The 23,174-nt window shown below is 38.5% G+C and overlaps 1 protein-coding gene and 1 long non-coding RNA gene across 8 annotated transcripts in view; one reads left to right on the forward strand and one right to left on the reverse strand.

The window, feature by feature from the left end:
• Window positions 1-23,174, forward strand: part of LOC131663255 (protein draper-like) — an 859,806-nt gene that overhangs the window by 405,774 nt on the left and 430,858 nt on the right. For all 7 annotated transcript variants that reach the window (XM_058933564.1, XM_058933569.1, XM_058933555.1 and 4 more), the window contains one exon: window positions 9,070-9,249. In XM_058933564.1, the coding sequence (XP_058789547.1) occupies window positions 9,070-9,249 (180 nt within the window). The remainder of the gene's footprint in view (window positions 1-9,069; window positions 9,250-23,174) is intronic.
• LOC131663279 (uncharacterized) lies at window positions 17,648-18,515 on the reverse strand. Its single transcript, XR_009301840.1, has 3 exons — window positions 18,377-18,515; window positions 18,126-18,302; window positions 17,648-18,047 (listed from the first exon to the last, which is right to left on the reverse strand). It is a non-coding gene; the product is annotated as an uncharacterized LOC131663279 (long non-coding RNA).

The following is a 23,174-nucleotide window of genomic DNA, read 5'->3' on the forward strand; positions in this document are numbered from 1 at the left end:
AAGCTGGCCAGCTTAATTTCGCGATCGCGATATTACGAATAACGATTTAATTCTAACATTCGATGCGTGCATGTAGCGTCAACTCTAATAACAAAGAGCAGCGTGCGTACCGGCAAAGCGTGTTGTCGACGAGCGAGCGTGCATGTAAACAAACGCGCGGGCCGACCTTTTGTGAGTTTTGAGGGGCAATAAAAGATCCGATTTACCTTACTAACAAGTGTTTTCATTGATTCTCTCACCTCACATAGCTTCCACTCAATTTAAGATAGGTTATTAACGATTATCGGTTGACTGACGCATACTTCCTCGTGCTCTCCCGGAATAGTAGTGAGCATTGACAAATTCACGCGTCTTTTTAAGGTAATCGCGCGAATATAACAGTTAAACGGTTTTACCCCGTTACAATATATATATACCGGGTATTCCAGACCATCCGTACAGCCATTTTAAAATCGAAAATTCGTTTTTTTGTGAAAAATGTTTCAGATGAAAGTTGTTTACGACAAAGGGGGCCATCTATCTGTATAATTAGTTTTGACCTTGAACATCGTTTTCAAGATCATTTGAAGGTCGAATTGTTTTCTTTAAATGGGAACCCCTATTTTTGACACCGGATTCGAAAAGAGCGGGAAATTTTACGTCCACAAAGATATTTTAAAATTTTTTTTCATGGCCTTGAAAAGGTTGATTTAAGGTCAAATGCTTGAAAAACTGCCAGAAAAAAATTAAAAGCGTTTTTTTAATTTTTAAGATATAGAAAAATGACCTCTACAAAATTTGTTCAGAACAGAGTGGGCCGCCCAATGCACCAAATACCTTTGACCTTTAACCTCATTTTGAAGGTCATTTCAAGGTCGAAGTGTTTTTTGTAATGGAAACCCCTCTTTTTGACCCCGGATTCACACATAGTGCGAAATCCGACGTTTGGATAAGGTATTATGTTGAGTTTCGATTGATCCACGACGTGCTCCCAGTAGAATGTAATAAATTTAGCCCGAAACATTTTGTAAATGTTTCGCGAATAATATTGGATCTAAATTTCACATGACCTTAGCGATGAAGCGATAGTCACAGCCCCCTTCCAGTCTGGACCTATGGGGTCCTCGACGATAATATTATTAGCGCTGTTCCTTTTGAGGTGAGGAGGGGAAGGGATAATAAACGATCATATTCTCTGTGATTTCCTGAACAACTTTATTGCGTACCAGTATGGGTGTAGCCCTGCCCACGGGGGTAGGGATCTTCAATCAGGCTGGTCGCTGGTCATCTCCCGTCCTTCTGCGTCCAGCGGGGGACGCCCGCGTGCCTCCCATCCCAGCCTCTCCTGGACCAGGTCGATGTGATGCCTGACGCGGGGACACCGGTCTGTGTGGGTTACCCCGGGGTTGTGGCATACGTTGCACCCTTCCCACTGGGCGCGGGAGAGTGTGCCACGTGGGAGGCCTCGCTCTCTGGGGGTCAGTGACAACCCGTCCCGCCAGTTCGGGGCGTACCACAACGACCTTTCGACCGAGGGGTCCTCACCCGTAGACCCTACCACAAGATTTATGTGGATGGGTCCCGTTGCCCTTGACCCCCATGGTTGCCGTCCACATTGACCACCAGGTTTACCTCGCCAGGGGCCCCGGTGTGTCGTAGCCTCCGGCCTGGCCTCCGGAGCCGTTAGTCTGGCTCCGACGGCTGGAGGCTGGGAGAGGTCAACAGGTGTGTCAGTCACCGGGCCCTCGAGGGCCTGGCGGTGACGGCGCTGGACCTCCTTTAGCGCCTGTGCAAACTGGCGCCGGCGGGACACCACCTTACTCCAGCGAACCATATCACCGGATCGGTGTCCCGCAGCCATGTACGAGTCGTACTCCGCATACACGGCTCGTTGGAGAGTGTTAAGCGTCGTCCAGCATTGCTCGACCTCCCTCAAACCCTCCACTATCTCTTCTCAGATTCGTTCACCAGGCGAGAATGCCTGGCTAGTGAACCTGGGGCGCCAGGTCGCATTGGCGAAGTCCCCCTCCGTTTGGGTGCCAACGGAGGTTGGTGGGGCCTTCAGCGGGATGGCTTCCGCTGGAGGTCTTGGTAGCGGTGCGATCACGGCGCGCGTGATCTCGGGCGTCGTCGACGCGCGTGTGGTGGTCTCTTCGGCGGGGAGCTCCTCTATTAGCACGGATGACGAGCTCTCGTGAGCTCGTACCCGTGCTTGCTCCTCTTCCTCCTTCTTGTTGCTGAGAAGGTGCAGGGCGGCGTGGACCACCCCTTCTACGGCGGGGCCCAAGTCTAGCCCGATGAGGGCGGCCGCCGCCTGCTAGAATTGATCGAGTGTGATCTGCATCCTGTAACAATCCCACACATCAGTATCTATAATCTTTCCATGGGTATCGAAAGTGGGCGCCTGTTCGGCTGCGTTGGCCTTCTCCGCCGGGGTTGAAGGTGGGGTTCTTGGCGTCGGTCTTCCAGATCCTTCTTTCGCAGGGCTTCATGCATCCACGGTCGGTGCTCTCGGCGGTCTACCTCTCTTTCTTTCCCCGACAACGGGAGGGGAGAGACGTGGATTCTGTCGATGCGGTATAGTGTGTGTGGTTAGTGCATTCTTGCGAGGTTTCCCTCGTGAGCGCTTCACCGTATTAGTTGAGGGGGTGGTTATTGGGATCTTGTTGGAAAGATCGGAATGGGCGTGACGAGGTGAGCTCGAAGTTGTCGCGTTATTATCCCGGAGTGTGTTATCCGTAGTGTCGGCGCGCCCGTTTCCGCGTATCGTCGCATCGCTCGCAGTAGACGGAACACTCGTCGCCTCGGCTCCCTCGGTGGTAGAGTTATCGTCATCATCTCGTCGTCGAGTTCCATCTTCAGGTAAGTCGTCCTCCTGTCCATAGTAGGGCTTGAGGTCCTTGGCATGGACCAATTCCGTGACCTCTTCCTGCTGGTTGGCAAGGCGGTACGAGATGACTCCGATTATTTTCGTGACGATAAAGGGACCTATGAACTTTGGCGCTAACTTCGCGGAAATACCCTGCGTCGCTCTAGACAGTATGCGATTCTTCTTCCATACCCAGTCCCCTTCCTTGAACCCCGGGGGTCCTGTGCTTGGTGTTATAATATCTCGCCTGCCTCAGGGACTCATCCGAAGCGCTCTCGTGAGCTTGCTGAATAACGAAGCGGTTATTCTGCATATGCTCGTTCCATTGTCCGATTTGGAGCAAACTTCCCTCTCAAGCTACAAGCTCGTCCATTCGTCTCCGAAGGGTGTTCGGGGCTTCCGGTTGCCTGCCGTAGTTGAGCATGTATTCGTGCCCTCGAGGGCTCCTCGGAAAGGGTCCGGCGATGTCGCCCGCTATCACTTGCCAAGGCCTGGACAACATCCGAATCTGCATGAGCCCGCACGGCAGTCGTTGTTCGACCTTACACTGCTGACAAACCTGACACTTTTGGACGTAACCCTTGACGTCCGCGTACATCCCTGGCCAATAGTAGGACTAGGCAACGCGGGCGAAGGTCTTCTCGCGTCCCAAATGTCCCGCAGTCTCAAGGTCGTGGCACTCGAATAGGACCGTCTTTCGGTCTTCCGGCGGTACGACCAGTTTCCAAGTGTCCCCGTACCCATCTCCGCCTTGGTAGTTACAGCTCGGCTTTTGGTGATACATCACCTTGCAAACTACTTTTCAGTCCGGGTAGTCTACCGGGTGGTCCTCGACGCGCCGGAACTGTTCCGCGTACCAGGTGCCGTCCCCTAACTTCGGTTGGTCCATTGCGCCAACCTCAGTCTTCGTGGGCTCAAAAGCACGTTATAACGCGTCGGGCAACACGTTGTCTGCCCCCTTTCGATATTCGATCGTTGGAGTTGCAAGGGGAACCTTGGAGTTGCAAGGCCCATCGGGCTAGACGTCCAATCGGGTTCTTCAGGTTGTACAGCCACTTCAGACTGTTATGGTCCGTTACTACCCTGAATCGGTACGCCTCTATGTATGGGCGGAACTTCTGTATGGCCCATACGACCGCCAAGCACTCGCGCTCCGTGGCAGAGTAATTTTGCTCCGCTGGGTTAAGGACTCTGCTAGCGTACTCAATGATCCGGTCTTCGTCTCCTACTCTTTGAATTAGGACGGCACCGATTCCCGTAGCGCTAGCATCTGTCTCCAGCACGTACTGCCCACGGGGGCCTGCGATAAGGCCTTTCGGATGGTCCTCTGCAATATCGCCCTTTGAGAGGCTGTCACCTCGGCTAGTCCGATCGTAGCTAATCTTGGACCAGCCTCTAAGCTAGCTACCTGTAGCTTCATCTTGGCTTGTGATTCCTTGAACAGCAACGTATTATCGTCGGGGTCATGTACCGCTCTAAACAACCTGACAAAATTCACTCCCAGGATACATTCCTCGACGAGGGTTGGGAGGATAGCTACCCTCGTCAGCATCGTCATCTCCCCTACGGTGAACGGCAACCTGGCATGGCCAACGATCGTCAACTTACGACCATCGGGTAGTCCCGCCGTACCCGCGTGAGTGGTATCTAACCTGACGCCTAGCACAAACGCTATCTTTAGAGCGTTACTACCTATTGCTGTGGTGGAAGCCCCCGGATCATAGAGAGCCCGTATCTGAAAGTCTCCTATTTTTACCGGTAGCCACCAGCGCGTTTCCTGTTCTGGTAAATATTGCGAAACAGATTCGGCGGCTCCACGCCCTGCACTTTGCAGACCATAGCGCTAGCCACTGTGCCCTCGCGTGGTAAAGTGACGTCACTTGTCATTCGAACCACCATGGTTCGGACGATCGGAGTTTCCATAGGGTTACCTTTCGACGGTTTATCTGCCGCTACCCGCGCCCTCGAGGACATGTGCGATCCATTCACCACCACCTCGGCCGGTCCAGGGTCTTTGGCTTTACTACTACTTACCCTCTCTCTCCGCGTTCACCTTACCGCTGCGTTCATCATTGGCGTCACCAGGGGAGTTCCCGCTCTCGTCACTCAACACGCTCGCTACTAACGGTGCAGACTATGTTGGCGAAGGCCGTGAGACCTCGATAACGGGGTTTGGGTTGTGGGATGAAGGAGTGGGGTCAACCCCACCTAACCACTCCTTTCCTCGTTTCCCTTATTGCATTGGGGACAGTACTACCTGCTGTACTCCAGTAACCCACACTCGATGCATTTAAGTGGTTTAGAGAAATCCCTCTCTCGTCTGCGAGGAGCTTCCGGCTTCTTAGTTCGGTCCTCAGAGGTCAGGTTTTTCCCGGCGAAGTTATTTTTCATCCCTTCCGATATCTTCTTGAGAGATAGTAGCACTTGGCTGAGTATATCGGTGGGTGGAGTCTTCTTCTCGCCATCAAATGCCTCCAGGCTCGGACTAGGTGTCGCCCCCGAGGGCGTCGGCGTGTAGACGACCTGGTGTGTCACCTTCTCGAGCACTTTCTCCATACGGTCCAACCTGTCCCTGACCTCCGGTTTATCACTGGACATCGCTGCCACCTTGCCCTTACTACCCTTGCTTCCATCGGTACGAGGGTGGTACGCTAACTCCGGGTATAGAGTTGACTGAGGGTCTGGTACCAGCCGTTCTACCCTTCGCTGGTGTAAGCTGTTCTGGGCCGCCGTAGCCAGCGCGTTCAGGGTCCGTATGAAGTTCACTTCGGACCTCCGCACTTGACCTTGAATGTCCGGGAGAAGGTTGGCGTGCAGCAGGTCCAATTGACTATCAGGCATCATCTGGGGATTTACCCGCTTCATCAGGCCCATCATGTTAGCGACGTAAACATTCACTGGTTCGTCGGGGCCCTGATATCGGCTCTGAATCTCCTTCATTAGACGCTGCTGCTGCTGCACACTGGTTCTAAACCACTCTCTTGCGTCCATCTCGAACTCAGCGTAAGATAGCCATTCCTCCCTCATCGCCACGTACCAGGTGAGGGCGGGACCGACAAGTAGCTCTGATACGGCTAGGAGCATCTCGTCTTCCGTGAGTCCTGCGCCATTCCTCAAGTTGTCCAGCCTAGACAGGAAGGTGTCGATACTTGCATTTCCCTCTCCTGAAAACTTGAGTTTCTATCCTCGGACAATGCGACCAATATCCCTTGTAATCGACCAAGGGTTTGGTGATGACTGAGATGACCACGTGCTCAGTGGGTGGTTATTTACTTCAGCATTAACTCCACTGAGTTGATGCTGTCCACCCTCTCCGAAAGGGAGCGTCCGGCGGGGGGTCCCCGTGGGCCTCTGTCCGGGTCCAGCTGGAGTACTTTGAGGTACCCTGGTGTCGTAATGGTAGGTGAAGGTATCCTGGAATGCTACGCTCCTACGCGTGTTCTCATGGTGTCGCATTTCGCTGGAATTATTCGCATTGTCTTGCTGTACGTTTCTGTTTTCGGCATTTTCTAATGCGCTGATCCTGGCGGATAGGTCGTCCAGTTGGCTTTTCACATTGTTGCAGTTGTTGTATATTTGGTCTAATACCTTCGTTAGACTCGACACATTCACTCTTAATGAGTCTAGCAGCTCTAACTTCTTCTCATTCTCTCTGGACCGGAAAATGAGATCTTGAATCATCGCAGCGAATGCCGGTGGGAGTTGGAATTGGCTACCATTATTACTTATTACTGCTCGTGCTCTCGCCGTCGTCCAATACGTTTGTGATGTTTATCGCTGTTTCTTGAATTCGCGATATTACTTCCGCACTCTGCATTAGCTGGGCTAGCGGGTATTCTCCTTCTTGCTCAGATGCTGTGTGTTCCGCGCATAAGAATACTATTAGCTCCGAGCGTAGGGCTGCCCTTCTTGCCGGATTGCTCTCGAGAGCTTATTCCCGCTTATCTTGAGCTCCAGGTGTTCGAGGTACTCGTTAATTTCCTCGTCTTGGAGCGTCAACACCCAATCTTCTACCTCTTTTTAAGTGCGGTCCATTGTCATCTGTTAGTTGTGTTGCGGCTAATTTTAACGAAAATTTACACGCTTGTTTCACGCGTGATGCGAGTGCGAGTACTATATTAAAATCGGTAAGCAAGTGAAAATTTGGACTTTATTAGCCGACGACAGGCTCAACCAAGGGTATTCACTATTGTATTTACCGAAAGGCTCTTTGCTCGTTATTGCGCAATACGAGTATAATGATCCTGCCTATCAGGCGCACTAACTGTTTATTAGCGCGGCTGTGTTGGTTAGTATCTAAAATATTATAACAAGCGTCTGCGTGCGTAATCACCAATAACCGCAGCTAACAATATTTAAAAATTACATTTACGTTAAGGCAACACGATATCAAATAAAATTATCGATTTGAATTTCTTTTGTTTGAATGTTGCCGGTGTTAGTTTTCCCCGGGCCAACGGGTACAATATTTATTTGCGGCAACTTGCAAAACTTATTGGTGTTTACGCTTAATTATGAGTCGTTCGGTCGCACTCGCACGCGCTTACAGCGAATGTTTACAATTTATCGTCGCGGCGGGCCTTCGCAAGCTAACTAACAGAGAGGCTATGTTTACTACGTGGATTTTAATACAAAGTGCGCACAACAACACTTTGATTGCCACCTAAGTCGCTGGTTGACTGAGCGCAAGGTCAATGTTTAGAACCGGCGTTTTGAACAATCATAAACGCCTTAGGTTCTTTTACGTTGGGCGCCATGTAACGGAGTTAATACCGTTTATTTAATTTAAGCGCGCGATCGCATAGAAAGGTGCACGTGATTACCTCCACGTTCAAACACGAAAACCGGAGAGCAGGAGGGAACGGGTGTCAGTCAACCAACTATCTACTATTGAAATAAATACGATGAAATTCTAATCAATATCACATGCGAGATCGTTTATTTCCTCTAATTTGTACCCTGTATTCGGCCCGCGTGTTTATGTTTACAAGACATTCGCGCGACAATAACATGCGGAGTCGGATCGCTCGCCGCTCTTTGTTTGCCGAGATAATGCATGCATGTTTTCTAGCGATTACGAGAGATTAGTTATTTAGCAATTCTGTCGCGATCGCGAAATTAAGCTGGCCAGCTTACCTTGTTATCAGTTGTACGACAACACGAATGTGAAAACGCTCGCACCCTAGTTGCGGAAAAGTCAGTCTTTGTTGCGAGGTATCTCTCGTTCTCAGTTTCGCCCTCGATGGCGAAACTGTTCACTCGCACTCCACTTCGTCAGGATATGGCACAGCTTCTCTCTTATCGTCTCTGCACTTCGGAAAACTCGGGAAAACGTCCAAGGTATTCGCTGTACGGCTCGGCACTTGGATTCTAATCCTCGACTGCTTCGTTTTTGTACGCGCATGTTCCGTGACGTCTCGTGCCGAATTCCTCTAATACATTTTCCCCCCAACCGGCAGGTACTGCCCTCGCCGGCAGCCGCAAAAATTGTTTTCCTTGGATTTTCCCAAAAGCTAAAAATTGTAAAATAATGACGATGACGTTAGAAAAGAAAATGAAAAATGTAAAAGAATTAAAAGAGAACAACAAAACACCTATAAGGTCATAGCTTATTTGTTTTTTAAGAAATTGCACCGATTAGTCTAAAACTTTTTTGGAGGGTGGTGTTTATTTTGAGAGTGGTTTGAAGAATGAATTCGAACAGGTTAACTTTATTTTTATATTTGATGTACATAATATTTTTTTCAATTTTTTTTTTGCTTATTTTAATGTTTTTCTATAAAAATAGACATGGAAAAGGTAGAATTTTAAATAAAAAAAGTAAGGGTTGCACCCTTAATGGTTGGAATTGCATACGTTAGTTTTGTGAGTAGTGATATAAATTTTGTTTCATCGTAAACTATCAACTGGAAGCTGAGATACATTGGAAAATTCATTTTTGGGGGTGAACTTTGAAAGTGGTTTTCACACTTTCAAAGTCTTTTTCCGCCGAGAAAAAAAAACCACATACGTACTTGTATGTCTTATTTTTTCATGAAATATAACTTATTGAAAGATTATTAAAATCGGTGAAGTGAGGTTGGGAGGTTTCCTTAATAGTATCTGTTTCTTTTATAAATCAATTTGTTTCACTTTTATATAGGAATTTTTATCTACATTAACATATAGATCATTTTATAAATCACGCTTATTCCTTATTATTCATTATTTTGATTTTTCAGTGTTTAAAAGGTTGCTCTGAAGGAAAATATGGCACGAATTGCGAAAGTAAATGCATTTGTAAAAATGAAGCATCTTGTTCACCCATAAATGGATCTTGTATATGCACTCTTGGCTGGAAAGGAAAAAATTGTGAAGAACGAAATTGCAAAGAGGGTTTATATGGTTCAGAATGTTCAAAGGTGAGTATAATAATCAATACTTTAAGAAACTGACTCTTGTAGCCATTGAATAACTTGCAATACACAATTTTTAGAATTATAGGTATAATAATATGCAAATTAATTCTTATCGTTACATGTATTTATATTGGAGGTTAGTTCTTAGAATTGCTTATATAGATGTGAGAAATCGCATGAAAAAATTTTTTGATTTGAGAAAGTTATTTCAACATTCCAAGAAACATTTTCTGCGGATTTGAATAGCACCGCAATGTGTACGCTAAACTTTTCGCCTTTATTTTTTTTTTATGCATTTCATTCGAGAATATTCAAATCTATTAATAAGCATCCTTGAGACACTATTCTGTTACTCATAGCACTCCTAAAGTAGAAAAGATTTAAAACGTGATTTTTTAATAAAGAATTTTGATCTTTAGAAAAATGAATATTTTTTAAATGTGTTAGTATAGTGTTATGGAGTTCTTGATACCTAATTCGCTCTCCAATGGAGATAATCGTGACGACGAGAATAAAATAATTAACAGATATCGAATTTAGAATATATTTATTATTACTTTAAAAATGTAAAATAAATTAAATAAAAAGTATACGAGAAAAATGACTGCTTCAGAAGATAAATATTTTGTGTGTTACTACGGGAATTTACCAATATTCAATTAAATTTACATGAAAAATCAGTCTAGAGTAAGCGACGGTAGGCAAAATTATCGAAAGAAAAAGAAACAAAAGGAGAACCTGTCGTAGCGGGTACCCTTCACTACCTTTTGGATTGTTGTTTCCTTTACGATTTGTCGAGCTGCAGTCCGTCGTTTGACAAGAAATGGAATGTGCCTAAAGCACCGCTCACAGCCAGTCACTTCACAAGACGAGAGGGATTATCGGAAGTTTCGGTTGAAGTTGAACTTACTGATTTTTTTAGAGATATCGACACCTTTAGTGGATTTACACTTTTACTTCGACGTTTACAAGAAAAGAATTGTTTCGGTTTAAAATGGACTTTACTATTTAAGAGATATCAACACCCTTTTTACTTAGACGTTTCGCGCACCTTGTTATCTTTTCACTGCCGGTTGCCGGCAGTGAAAAGATAACAAGATAACAAGATTTGTCAAGAGTCCTCCTGCAATCGAGGAAAAAGCCCCGCGATGATCCGCCCATTGGCGTATTAACCAACGTCACCGGCCAATGGGCTAATTGCTTAATTAGCTCCGCGAGTCGTTGCATATTCTAATCAGCAATTCTCGCGAAAGCGTGAGAAAATAGAACTGTCTCTCCCATCTTCGCGGCGTGCTTTTGTCAAAAGCGCATATTAGACGGAAAGCTATACGCGACTTTCATTCTCCGCGGGAAACGGTATCGGCTTACATGCACATTCTATCTGGAGGTCAATCCGTACCGAAGCTGCCGAAAACGAGGAACCGCGCAGTTAGCCGTTTCCGTGAGAAAGACTAAAAGTCACACGCAAACTGCTATTTCGACGACATATCAGCGTCTGATGTCTCGCTTGCTTGGGACGTAACAACAGAAAATTTATGTACAAAGAAGATAAAATAAAAAGTACGCCAGAGATTGTATTGTTTCTAACTAATAATATGGGGTTGTTTTACTGAAACATAAAATTTTAAGGGATATTAAAAAGGAAGGATATAAACAGATATTAGTGGACATCGCTATTATATTATTTGGAACGCATTTGATCGATTCTTTTTTCACTTCTTAACAAAATAGCGACTCGAAATACACTTTTAAATTATGTACATAATATTTAATCTCACACAATCCGAAGAGTTTTTATTCTGTTATAAGCAATAAATTGAATAATAACCCCAAGTAAACAGTACGGTTCAAACTGTCGTGTGAGTAAGACGTGTCTATTATTCGCTCCGATTAGTGATTCGTGTGTTTACGTATATACGTAGCGGTCTTACCGCTGCGTAGGTAGTGTTATAATCAGCACTTCAGTATAATATATTATAACCTTTTGAAAAAAAAAAAGGTATTTTACAAAATGACTGGCGTTGCGCCAGCTAAGGAAACTGCTAACATCACCCAAACCATGTCGCTAACCCTGCAAAGGACTAGTGATAATTCTCAAAGCACAGATATAAATGACTCCAATACAAGAAAAAATTCAACGAAACCGTTTTCAAGAGTAGTAAGCAACAGCTTGTTCCCCAAGAAGAGTGCTGCCATCGTTATAGACACTCTAGAAGGCATTGAAATGAAAGAATACATACGCGCTATAGCAACCAAAACATCACCTGCAAATATTGTTGCCGCTTCCAAGATATCCCAAAATCGATTCTGTTGCTACTTTAATAGCGAAAGTGTAGTTGAGCTTTTAGGCAATGACACGATTGATATCGGTGATCAAAAACTGAAAATGAGGCCATACGTCATTAAATCAAGAAGAGTCATTTTTTCGAACGTACATCCAAGTATTCCCCATGACGTAATAATTGATCTTATGAAAGCAAAAGGCATTACTCCTAAGTCAAATATGAGTTGGATTAAACTGGGATTCTCTGAAGTAGGTTTCACACACATTCTCAGTTTTCGTCGGCAAATATTCATAGATCCCAAGGACATAAACAAACTCCCCAACGAGTTTACACTCAACTACGACGACTCGCTTCACCACATATATGTATCTACAGATAAGATCAAATGCTTTAGGTGCAACGAGGAAGGACATACGGCTCCGTATTGCAAGAAGGCAGTAGAAAAAACTACTGAAGATAACGGTCATATAAATAATGGTCATATTATAGCTCCAAACACAACAGAGAAAGACTCAGAGGTAAACACTAAACAACAAACAAAACTTGAATTCAATGGTCAACAGCTGTTCGCAAACCAAAGGACTACTCTTAGTAACACCTTAGCTAAAAGACAACTTTCGGTAACGTCTAAATCTAATGAAAGCCTCACCACCTCTCTGTCTAAAGATGAAGATAATACAAAACAAAAAATCAAACAAAAGCCAAAAAGAAAAAAGCTCGTTACTCCCAAGGAACCGCCAGCTGATTTGCAATTACGAATCGACATAGCATTAACTAATGTCTCTGTAACTTCGAAACAAACTTACCCTCTCACATCTGTAGAACTAGGTCAATTCCTGCAAGACTCTTACAAATGTCAATATCAGGATGTATATTCACTAGCTGAACAAAACACAACAAATATAATAGCACTAATTATCATGCTTAATGATGTGCACACGTACATCAATGGCAGAAATATCAAAAGAAGACTTACTGTTATTACTAAACATCTTAAGGCATATCTACAAGATATGGAAATAGATGAAGAAGACGATGAAACAGAGTCAATAACAAACAGTGATTTAGAAAGTAATATTGATTAACATTCTTACAATCCCCAATTAATTTAGACACTTTGTTTCACGGCAAAATAATATGCACACTAAAATTGGGAGTAGTAATACAAACATTACCATGTCAACTAAGATTAGAATACTATACTGGAACCCTCGAAGTGTTCGCAATAAAAAAGAAGAAATTGCTAAAATATTACAAGATATTGATATATTAGTTTGTGTGGAATCATGGCTGCAAGACAACGACAAATTCATGTATTCTGGTTTTCATACTTTAAGGAGAGACAGAGTAGGTAAAGCAGGTGGCGGCATTGTATTTTTGATACGCAACACATATAATTATGCTAGAATTAACAATATAAATAATGTAAACAATCATGTTGAAATATGTGGAATGGAGATCACCAACATTAAAGAACCTATTTCAATTATTGCGTGCTATTTACCTCCGAATATAAAATTAAATGAATATGAATGGCATTTGCTAATGAACAATGTCAATATAAACAGCAAAAGTATTCTAATTGGTGACTTTAATTCACATAATGTAGCATGGAATTGCGTTAATACTGATGACAATGGCGAATTATTATTAGAACAATATGAAAAACAAGACTTGTTTCTACATAACAACAATACGTTTACACACATTAACACTAACAACAACACCAAATCAAATATTGACCTGGTCTTTTCCACAATTAATATTGCGCATCTCTTAAAGGTTAATGTGGCTAACGATTCTCGTGGTTCAGATCATTTTCCAATAGGTATTGAGCTTGATGCAGAGAAATATAATTATTACAAACTTTCTTTTAAAATACAATCAAAACGTACCAACTGGAATAAGTGTTCGGAATTACTAGAAGAGAAACACGCAGAATTCTTGAATTCTGAGTATGACTACCTATCTACCCTAGAAAAGTATGAGTTATTTACGAAAACCATTAAAGAAACTGTAGCTAAATGTACTCCTAAAAATATACGACACCAAAATAAAAATCATAGAAATCCGGTTGCTTGGTGGGATGCCGACTGCGATAGAATAAAACGTCTTAGGCAGACTGCTTATAAGAAGTGGGAATATACCAGTAACATTTCAGATCTAATCGAGTATAAGAGAATTAGGGCAATTGCTAGTAGAACGTTTAAATTTAAAAAAAGGAATGCTTTCGTAAATTCACCGAATCAATAAACCTGTATACCAACTTGAACTAAACTTGGAATACAGCTAAAGTTTTCAAAAATAAGTGTATTAAAGTTAACCCTCAGAGCATGGATGAATTTCTACATAAAACAAGACTAATCGAAACAGCACGTGTGTGTGAACAATATGTGTCCTGAATGGATCCCCTCTGACCCCTTAGCCCTTCCCGACACCACCGACAATCCGTTTTTTGATGAATATTTTAGCTATACTGAATTCAATACTGCGTTGCAATCGAGAGGTGACAAATCGGCTCCTGGTATGGACGGTATCAATTATGAAATCTTGCATAATTTACCAATCAAGTACCACTTGTTATTATTAGACATTCTTAATGAAATGTATCGAAACGATGTTTACCCAGATACCTGGATACAAACGTTTATTCATTTCGTTGATAAGCCAAACGGTAATGGCTTACGCCCCCTAGCCCTAACTTCATGTATCTGCAAAATATTTGAATTAATGATTTCGTATAGAATTAGATGGTGGGTCGAAAATCAAAATATCTTACCACCGAGTCAAACAGGCTTTAGAAAGGGGATGTCCTGCATGGACAATCTTACCACATTCAAACTTGATATTGATAACGCCTTTAAAAATAACGAACAAGTACTTGCGGTATTCCTTGACGTAAGTAATGCTTTTAACGAAGTACACAATCAAATATTATTATCTATTTTGGCAAACAACGGCTGTTCAGCCAAAATAATAAAATTTGTTAAATTTCTCACTAAACATAGGTTGATTTATTCGAATATTAACGATAGCATACCTAAACATTGTTACAAAGGTGTTCCACAAGGCGGTGTTTTAAGCCCACTTTTTTATATTCTTTATGTTGCTGGTATATTCAAAGATCTTGACATCAATATTAAAAACTTACAGTTTGCAGACGATGTAGTGTTATATATTCAAACGAATGACTGCGATTCGGCTATACCTATTTTGGAAAATTCACTTGCTGTTATTACTCAAAGACTAAGAGCGATTGGTCTGGACATCAAACCAGAAAAAACCAATTTCGTACACTTCAATAAACAAGATTATTTACCTGGTGACACCGAAATCGTTCTAAATAACGTAAGTTTACCATCAGTAAGCCATGCTAAATTTCTTGGATTATACTTTGATTACGAACTAAACTTCGATAGACACTTGCGTTATGTTCACGAAAAAACACGCAGAGCAATCAATATTGTAAAATTTCTTAGAGGAGTTTGGTGGGGTGCTCATCCCAACACACTAATCACATTTTATAAGAGTTTTGTAAAGTCGATAATCGAATATGGTTCTTTTATATACTATCCTATACAAAAAGCTAAAAAAGAAAAACTAGATAGAATACAGTATGCAGCTATAAGAATGGCCCTAGGTGCAAGGATGAGCACGCCTACTAATATCCTACTTGATGAATCGAAATTATTAATGTTACAGCATAGGACGAAGTTATTATGTAAAAATTTTTTACTTAAGACATTTAGCATCAAGCGCTCGCTTACCCGTACAGCCATAAACAAATATGCGATTGATATAACCTCCGACCGAAAGAAAAAAACAACTGTGTTAAACGAATGCATAAAAAATATACTTTGTATTGAGCACTTGATATATTCCCAAGATAACGCTTGCTTATATAACTACGATTATGATATTATGAAAACGCACATCAATACTACTACTGAGCATGGTTATAAACTCAAAAAAAGCGATAAACCCGACGAGCTGTTTAATAATACCTTCGCGAGGGCTAATACAATTAAAATATTCACTGACGGTAGTAAAACAGCATTTGGTAAATCAGTTGGTAGTGCCTGTATCGTTCCTGAGTTAAACGTGGTTAAAACGAGAAATATCATTAATAATGCATCAATCTTTACTGCCGAATGTATAGCCCTCTCTGATGCCATGGATATAGCTCTAGAGTTTATTAACTACAACATCGATATATACACTGATTCGCTCAGCCTGGTGCAAGCACTAAACAACCCAATAAATAAAGTCGACATTAACTACCATCTCTTAGAGATAAGAAGTAAATACTTAACATTCTACAACAGATCGGACGGTAAAGCAATTATAACGATACACTGGGTACCTGCACACGTTGGAATCACAGGCAACGAACTTGCTGATCAACACGCTAAAAAAGCTACTGAAAGGCTTCCATTAGTTAAACGTATTCCATACAGTGACTTCAAGCAGCGCTTTAAGCAATTATTAAATAACGAGACGTATAATATCATTAAAACATCAAGCAAAACTAAAGGTAAAATCTACTTTGACTTGTATTGTAATAAAAGCTCCCGACCATGGTTTTCGGAGCATTCATTTTCTCGTGATTTTGTAGTAACAATATTACGTTGTCGAAGCAATCATAATAGTCTTAAGGAATCACTTTTTAAAATTAAAGTCGTCGAAGATGAGCTATGTGAATGCAAATGGGGAGTACAAGACTTAAACCATGTAATATGGCAATGTCCATTGTACGATAAGCAGAGAGTGAGTTTAATAAGATCTTTAACTAAAGCCAAACAATACCCCCCATTTGACATTAAAAGCTATTTACACAAACCTAATAATTACTTTATCCAAATAGTGTATAGATTCATTAAAAATTGTAACATTAAGATCTAAAGTAATAGAAATGTAAACTCGCAAAGTTTATTTATTTATACTATAAATATATAACTTATCATACTTTGTACAATTTTAAATTAATATTAATTCTAGTATACAGCTAAATAACTATTGTATAATATATGTAATATTATATGATGAAGTTAATAAAGCTATAAATTAAAAAAAAAAAAAAAAAAAAACCCCAAGTAAAGTACTAATATTGATTCACAATAGCAATTGCTGAAAAATAAACAAATCTTTCTGCAATATAAGAAAGTTCTTAAGTAAAAGTTACTCCACGCTTAACAAAAGCATTACAATTTTTCCGATAAATAATAAAAGTATATATTTAAAACTAATAAATATGCATGAAATTGAGGAAATCATTTGTAAAATTAAAAAAACAAAAACCAAGGTATTGACAGGTCATTATCAAATTATAATTAATGTCTGTATTGAAAATGATATCTAGCTTGATGCACTAAATAAAATAGAAATATGCATAAAGTAAAAGAAAAATAATCATGATTAATATCATTGACTTTCAACGTAGTTAAATTTTTTGAAAAATTATACACAAAAGAATAGTAAATTTTATAAATAATAGCAAATTGATATCTATCAATTAATTAGGACTTTTTTATTTTCAGTATTTATTTACAATCTGTTGTTGAACAATAAGTAAATGGCATTAAATAATTATACAATTAGTTATAATATTACTTGTAACATTATATGGAAGTACTTTACCATTGATCTGTACCAGAACATTAAATATTATGATATTTTTATTCTATACAAATGGTATTTTATATTTTTGAAATCTAAATTACATTATATAGATTAAAATTTTTTCAATTTAATTATTTCTTTTTGATTCAAATATGATCTCTCCACGTCAGCAGTTGGTTCAGGTGTATTCCAAGATATTTAGCTTTTCCTCCTTATATAATTTCAATTTCTTCTCAATTTCATTTTTGTTCTCATATATTTAAGTAAATATTTATTAACTGATATATTTGAAAGATTAATAAATAATAGGAATCTATAAAAATACAAAGCCATTTGAAAAATTCAGGAGCGTAGTTAAAGTTATTTTTATTCAATCTTATATTACAACAAATGAAACTTTTTAAATTAAAATTCTCAGCATTATTGTAAGTAACATAATCGAATTGCAATTTTTTTATATTTTTTATGATAAATCAAAGCGTTTCTTGACGATCAAAATATCATATTTTCTATTTTCTATTCAGTCAAACCTATTATGATAAAAAATAAATTCAAGTTTATAACTATATTTCTTTAAATACTTAGATTTCTGAAGTAACTTACCAGAATCAAATAAATCATAATAGTTTTACAATGTGCTTTAAAGTAATTTGGATAATTAACGTTATCCAATTAATATTTAAAAAAAAAGATACTCAAACTAATGTGAAAACAGTCGTGAAGTATAATTTTCCCAAAGAAATAACCTTGAATGTCTGTTATTGTATAATAACTTACTTATGCCCTCTCTTGGTAATTTTATTTCCACGTATTAGTTGTTTTTATGACATTTTTGTAACTTCTGGTATCAAAATCACACCATCGATGTCCGCTTTCAAATCAAAGTTATTATACCACCTAAAATATAATTAAAAAATTAATTATATTTTGTTTTTACAGATGAGAGACATATACTCTGCTTTTTAAATTACTTACTTCAGTTATCAATCTGCCCAATAACTTTAACTTTCTTATCTAGATTTAGCTTGTCAATGTAGTTGACAATATGGATCGGCACCTTCTACGATCCATCAGTAATAGAACCACATCAATAAAACTCTTGTTTCACATTTAGTATTTTGGTGAAATTCATCTTGATAAAATGTTCTATAGCTGTAAAAAAGAAATCTTATTATTGAAAAATTGTTTATAAATAAATATTAAAGTAAATAGACAAAATTACTCACCAACTATTCCTTCAGATTTACCAATTTCTTCGAAAGAGACGAGACTGGTATCTTACCAATGTATAAGTCAGGATTCTTATACAGGCCAAGATACTCTATATTAATAGCATCATTGATAAGCGATTTGAAAGGGACTAAGTTATTAATTTCTTTATAGTATGACGTAGCAACTGCACGTTATTTACAAGTAGCACCATCCATATGTAAAATCTAAAAGAAACTAAAAAATATTATTTGATAAATTTTGAAAAAGAAATATTTTTGACAATTAACTTAAACGTCCAAAATGTATGTGAACTTCATACTTATATTACGTCTACGCCAAATAATGTTTAGGCGCGAGGTTCAAAGCGAATAGGTAGTGTTTTAGGACTAAGTGCGGGAGCCGCGAGCAAAGGACATGCGATAAATAGAACGAAAGTAAAAAATAACAATTTACATGTGTAGAATAATTAATAACTTAAGTATACTCTTACCTTTTTAATAATTATTATCTGATGGTAATTAGTTGCTGCTGGTCCTCGTTTAATAATTCGCCCGATACGTGAATTAATTTAAAAGGTAAAAGTTAAATAAAAAGTAGCAGATATTTTAGTTACACTCTTTAATCAAAGTAAAAAATTCTTTTAAAATGAAATAATCGTTCTTAAAACCTCAAAACTTTGTAACTATTTCTGTATTTGATATTTCTTTACCAAAGTTTACACAGTGTTTTAGAATAACAGAAGAAATTTAAAATTGATCTGTTTGATCAGTTGGCATTTGTTTTTTAAAATTTCATGGAAAAAAGTAAAAAAAATAATAAAATTATTTTCACTTAATCATTAAGAATTACTTTGGTAAAAAATTTTTAATAGTTTTAAATATTTTCAGGTTTTGGAAACGAACACTCAATTTTAAAAAAATTATGAAATTATATTAAATTGTAACGGTCCTATATATGAGCTATTTATTAAATTATTAAATGACTGCAACTAGTCTAACGTATTTATCTGTTTAGTCAAAACAATACATTAAGCGACGCTACCTCACTGTTTACGCGACTGTATACAAATAAGAGTCGAGTCAAAACAAATAGCGTGACGTCACAAATAATAGACATAGATATAATGATCCATAATGTTGAGAAAATATGTTAATTATAGATAATTTGAATATAACAAAGTATCGATTATATAGATTTTAACATACAGATTCACAACATCTCATTCAATTATAAATTAATAATGAATATCAATATGTAAAGTTAATTTATTTATTAACATATGAAATATTAGAAAAATATAAATAATTTATATGTAAAATGAATAAGCATAGAACATGAGTAAGAATTGGTTTCATTAATAACAGCTAAATAACAACTGTTATTAATAAATAAACAATTAATAATTTATTTAAACAATAAGCTATATATAGAACGAAAATATTAAGTTAATACTTGATAATGACAATTTTATGATTGAGAAATCTTAGATAATTAATCTAATAATCGCATATTAAGGATAGGAGAAAACCGTTACAAATATGAAAAATTAGTCATAATTCAAATGTTATTAATTAATTTAAATAATTAATTTTGGAAAACACTTCCAAAATTAATCAACTATAAGGTTATATGAAATTTTAATAATTTTCTATTGTAAATAATGTAATATCACGTTAATTAACTTTATTAGTTAATAACTTTTGACGACACTATTGGCGATAACTGTATATTGTATAAAATCAACAAATAACTAATTCTGTAAAATTTACATATGTTAAAAACTTAATATTAATGGTTATTTACTTGTAAATTAAGAAAAATCATTTCTCAAAATTCGCGAATGTCTCTCGAATTTTCGATGAAATCTCTCCTGCAATAATAAGCGAGAAAATCTATGTATAAATAGGCCCACCTTTGCACAGGCTAGATTCATTCACTTCTAGCCTTGCAAAGTGAGCGCATGAGTCTGAATAAACTTGGCTTAATATCTAAGTTCTTTCTCTCATTGTGATTAACTAAGCAAGACTAACCTTTCCTTATAATTTGAGCTCAACTTATAGAACATCTCGCGCTATAAGAAACTTGGGCCGAATTATATCCTATCAAAGAAAGACTTTAGCTCTGCTTATGGGACAATTCGCACCATAAGAAACTAGGGCATTGTCTGACTTTCCTTGATATATTGCAATTACTTATGTATATTTGATTTACTTATTTATTATGTTTGATTCATTTATCTATTTTCTTGACAATTAGAGTAAAATCATCGGAAACAAATTCTTACTCATTAGCTAGATTACGAGAGTTCGAATTATTTTTATTTATAAGTGATACGAACATCACATTTGGCGACCGTGACAGGACTCTTGTTACGTTAGTTATTGTTAAGTATTTGTTATTTATTTTATATAAGTTTGTGATTTAATTGTAAATTTTTATATACCGAAAAGAAACAAACATATGCGAGCAGTACTATGTAAAAATGCGTCACTGGAAAAAGAAATAAGTGAACTGCGTACATTGTATATGGAACTTGCGGAATCCTTTGTTAATTTAGGCAATAATTACAAAAAGAACATGAAATTATTTGATACTAGTTTGAGAAATATGAGCTCTGATTTGAATCATTTGGCTGACACCGTAGAACATATATTAGTATCTAGGCCTGCTCCAGGCGCATAAATTGTATTATTATTTATAATAAATTTGATTACTACGATATATAATTTGAATTTGTTCAATTATTTGTTAAATCCTAAACGGGGTATGACCGTTTAATTAATATATCGCGTGATTATACTAAGGGGACACGCGTGGATCGTTATTGCTCACTACTATTGCGGGAGAGCACGAGAAAATATACGCCAGTCAACCGATTATTCGTTTATAACCTAAACTAAATTGAGTGGAAGCTATGTGAGAAGAGAGAATTAATGAAAACACTTGTTAGTAAGGTCAATTGGCTCTTTTATTATCCTTCTAAACTCACAAAAGATCGGCCCGCGCGTTTGTTTACATGCACGCTCGCTCATCGACAACACACTTTGCCGGTACGCTCGCTGCTCTTTGTTACTAGAGCCTTACATGCACGCATCGAATACCGAGAGTTATCTATCAGTCATGCAATTCCGATCGCGTAATTAAGCTGGCCAGCTTACCTTTTATCTGCAGGCGATCGGAGAAAACTATCACGGGTCGCACAGCACGGAACAGTTCAACGTTGTCTTATCGTTCGCGAGTCGCGAGTACGCGCACACACCGGTTTCGCCCTCGATGGCGAAACCTCACACACTCTCTCTCTCTCTTGATCGGGCCTCTGACTCGCAGCTGGGCAGCTCCTCGGCGGCGACAATCCTGGATTGCTAATTACGGCTGTTTCCGAAGCGTGTGGGTGTCAAGGGCACGTGAATTGACGAACGATAGCGTGAGCGGATGGACGGCACGATGGTCTATGCTTCACTGGTTCAAATCTTGTCGCGCGCGTTCCGTCCGCTCGCGTGCCGAATTCCTTCGTTACATATTTTTGTCCCCCCCCCGGGAGGTGCTGCCCTCACGGACAACAATAAGGTTAAGTAATTAGCGCTAACTTGACGTTTACCGTCACAATTGTTGAAAATTGATTGATTAATATCATCTATATATATTATTTATTATTGGTGTTGAATTAATTGTATGCTTTGGAATTTTTTTGTTGATATTACAATGTCAAACGAAAAACATTCAATGTATAATTCTACTGAATGTGCTCCCGAAACAATTCTTAACGAACTTAGTGAATCACTAATTGGTGAAGAATTGACCGGGCAACAAAAAAGAACGCACGAATGGGAAAAAGCTGTAGTAGATGAATTAAAGACATTTCATACTGATCAATTTAAATTACAAAATGATTTTAAGACAATTTGTGAAACTATTAACAATTTAAGTAATAAAGTTAATAGATTAACGAATAAAATGGTTGAACAAGATCAAATAATTAAGAGTTTAGAATCAAATTTAGAAAAGTCAAATGAAATTATTGCTATTTTAAAAGATAGATGTGAAGATAATTTTAATGATATTGTTCGAGCGAAAAATAATGTTACTATGGAAATGAATGAAACATTTTCAGTACTTCGTGAGAATATTGATAAAATTAAGAATAATGAACAAAATAGATCAATTGTTAATGAAACTATTATTGAAACTATTAAGCAACCTGCTTTAACGTGTCCAGTTTTTGACGATAGTTATAAATATCGACCAGTAAAATATTTAAATGATCTCAAACGTTATTTGCAAGCGAGTAATTACAATACTGCTCAATTGTTATGTTTGTTATCTCAATCTATGACGGGAGTAAATTTTTCTTGGTATGATTTAGTACAGCGGAAAATTAGAAATTTTGAAGATTTTGAAATGTTATTTAAAGAGAAATTTTGGAACGCTGAAATACGTAGAAATATTACTCGCGAAATAGAATTTGGAAAATATTTTGGTGGAAAATTATCACGTTATAATTATGCTATACGTAAAATTAATTTAGCTTTTGATATAAATGAAAATCTAGATGAAGAAGAATTAATAGATAAATTATCTCGACATTTTGATAGAGATGTGCGTTTATTAGTTCAAGCTAGACATATAAAAAAGATATCAGAATTTATTAAAGTTTTATCTTCTTTGGATAATGATGATTATATTAGTTCACGTCATGCTCAAAAAGATAGCGGCGGAGAACAACAAATTAATAGCATAACAATTGAAAATAGTAAGTCGAATAATAAGAATAATAAAGCTAATAAAAATAAGAATATTGCAAAACCGATTTTA

The sequence above is a fragment of the Phymastichus coffea genome, unplaced genomic scaffold (genome assembly GCF_024137745.1).
Source record: "Phymastichus coffea isolate CEN01 unplaced genomic scaffold, Cenicafe_Pcof_1.1 PCOF00002, whole genome shotgun sequence".
Classification (NCBI taxonomy): Eukaryota; Metazoa; Arthropoda; class Insecta; order Hymenoptera; family Eulophidae; genus Phymastichus; species Phymastichus coffea.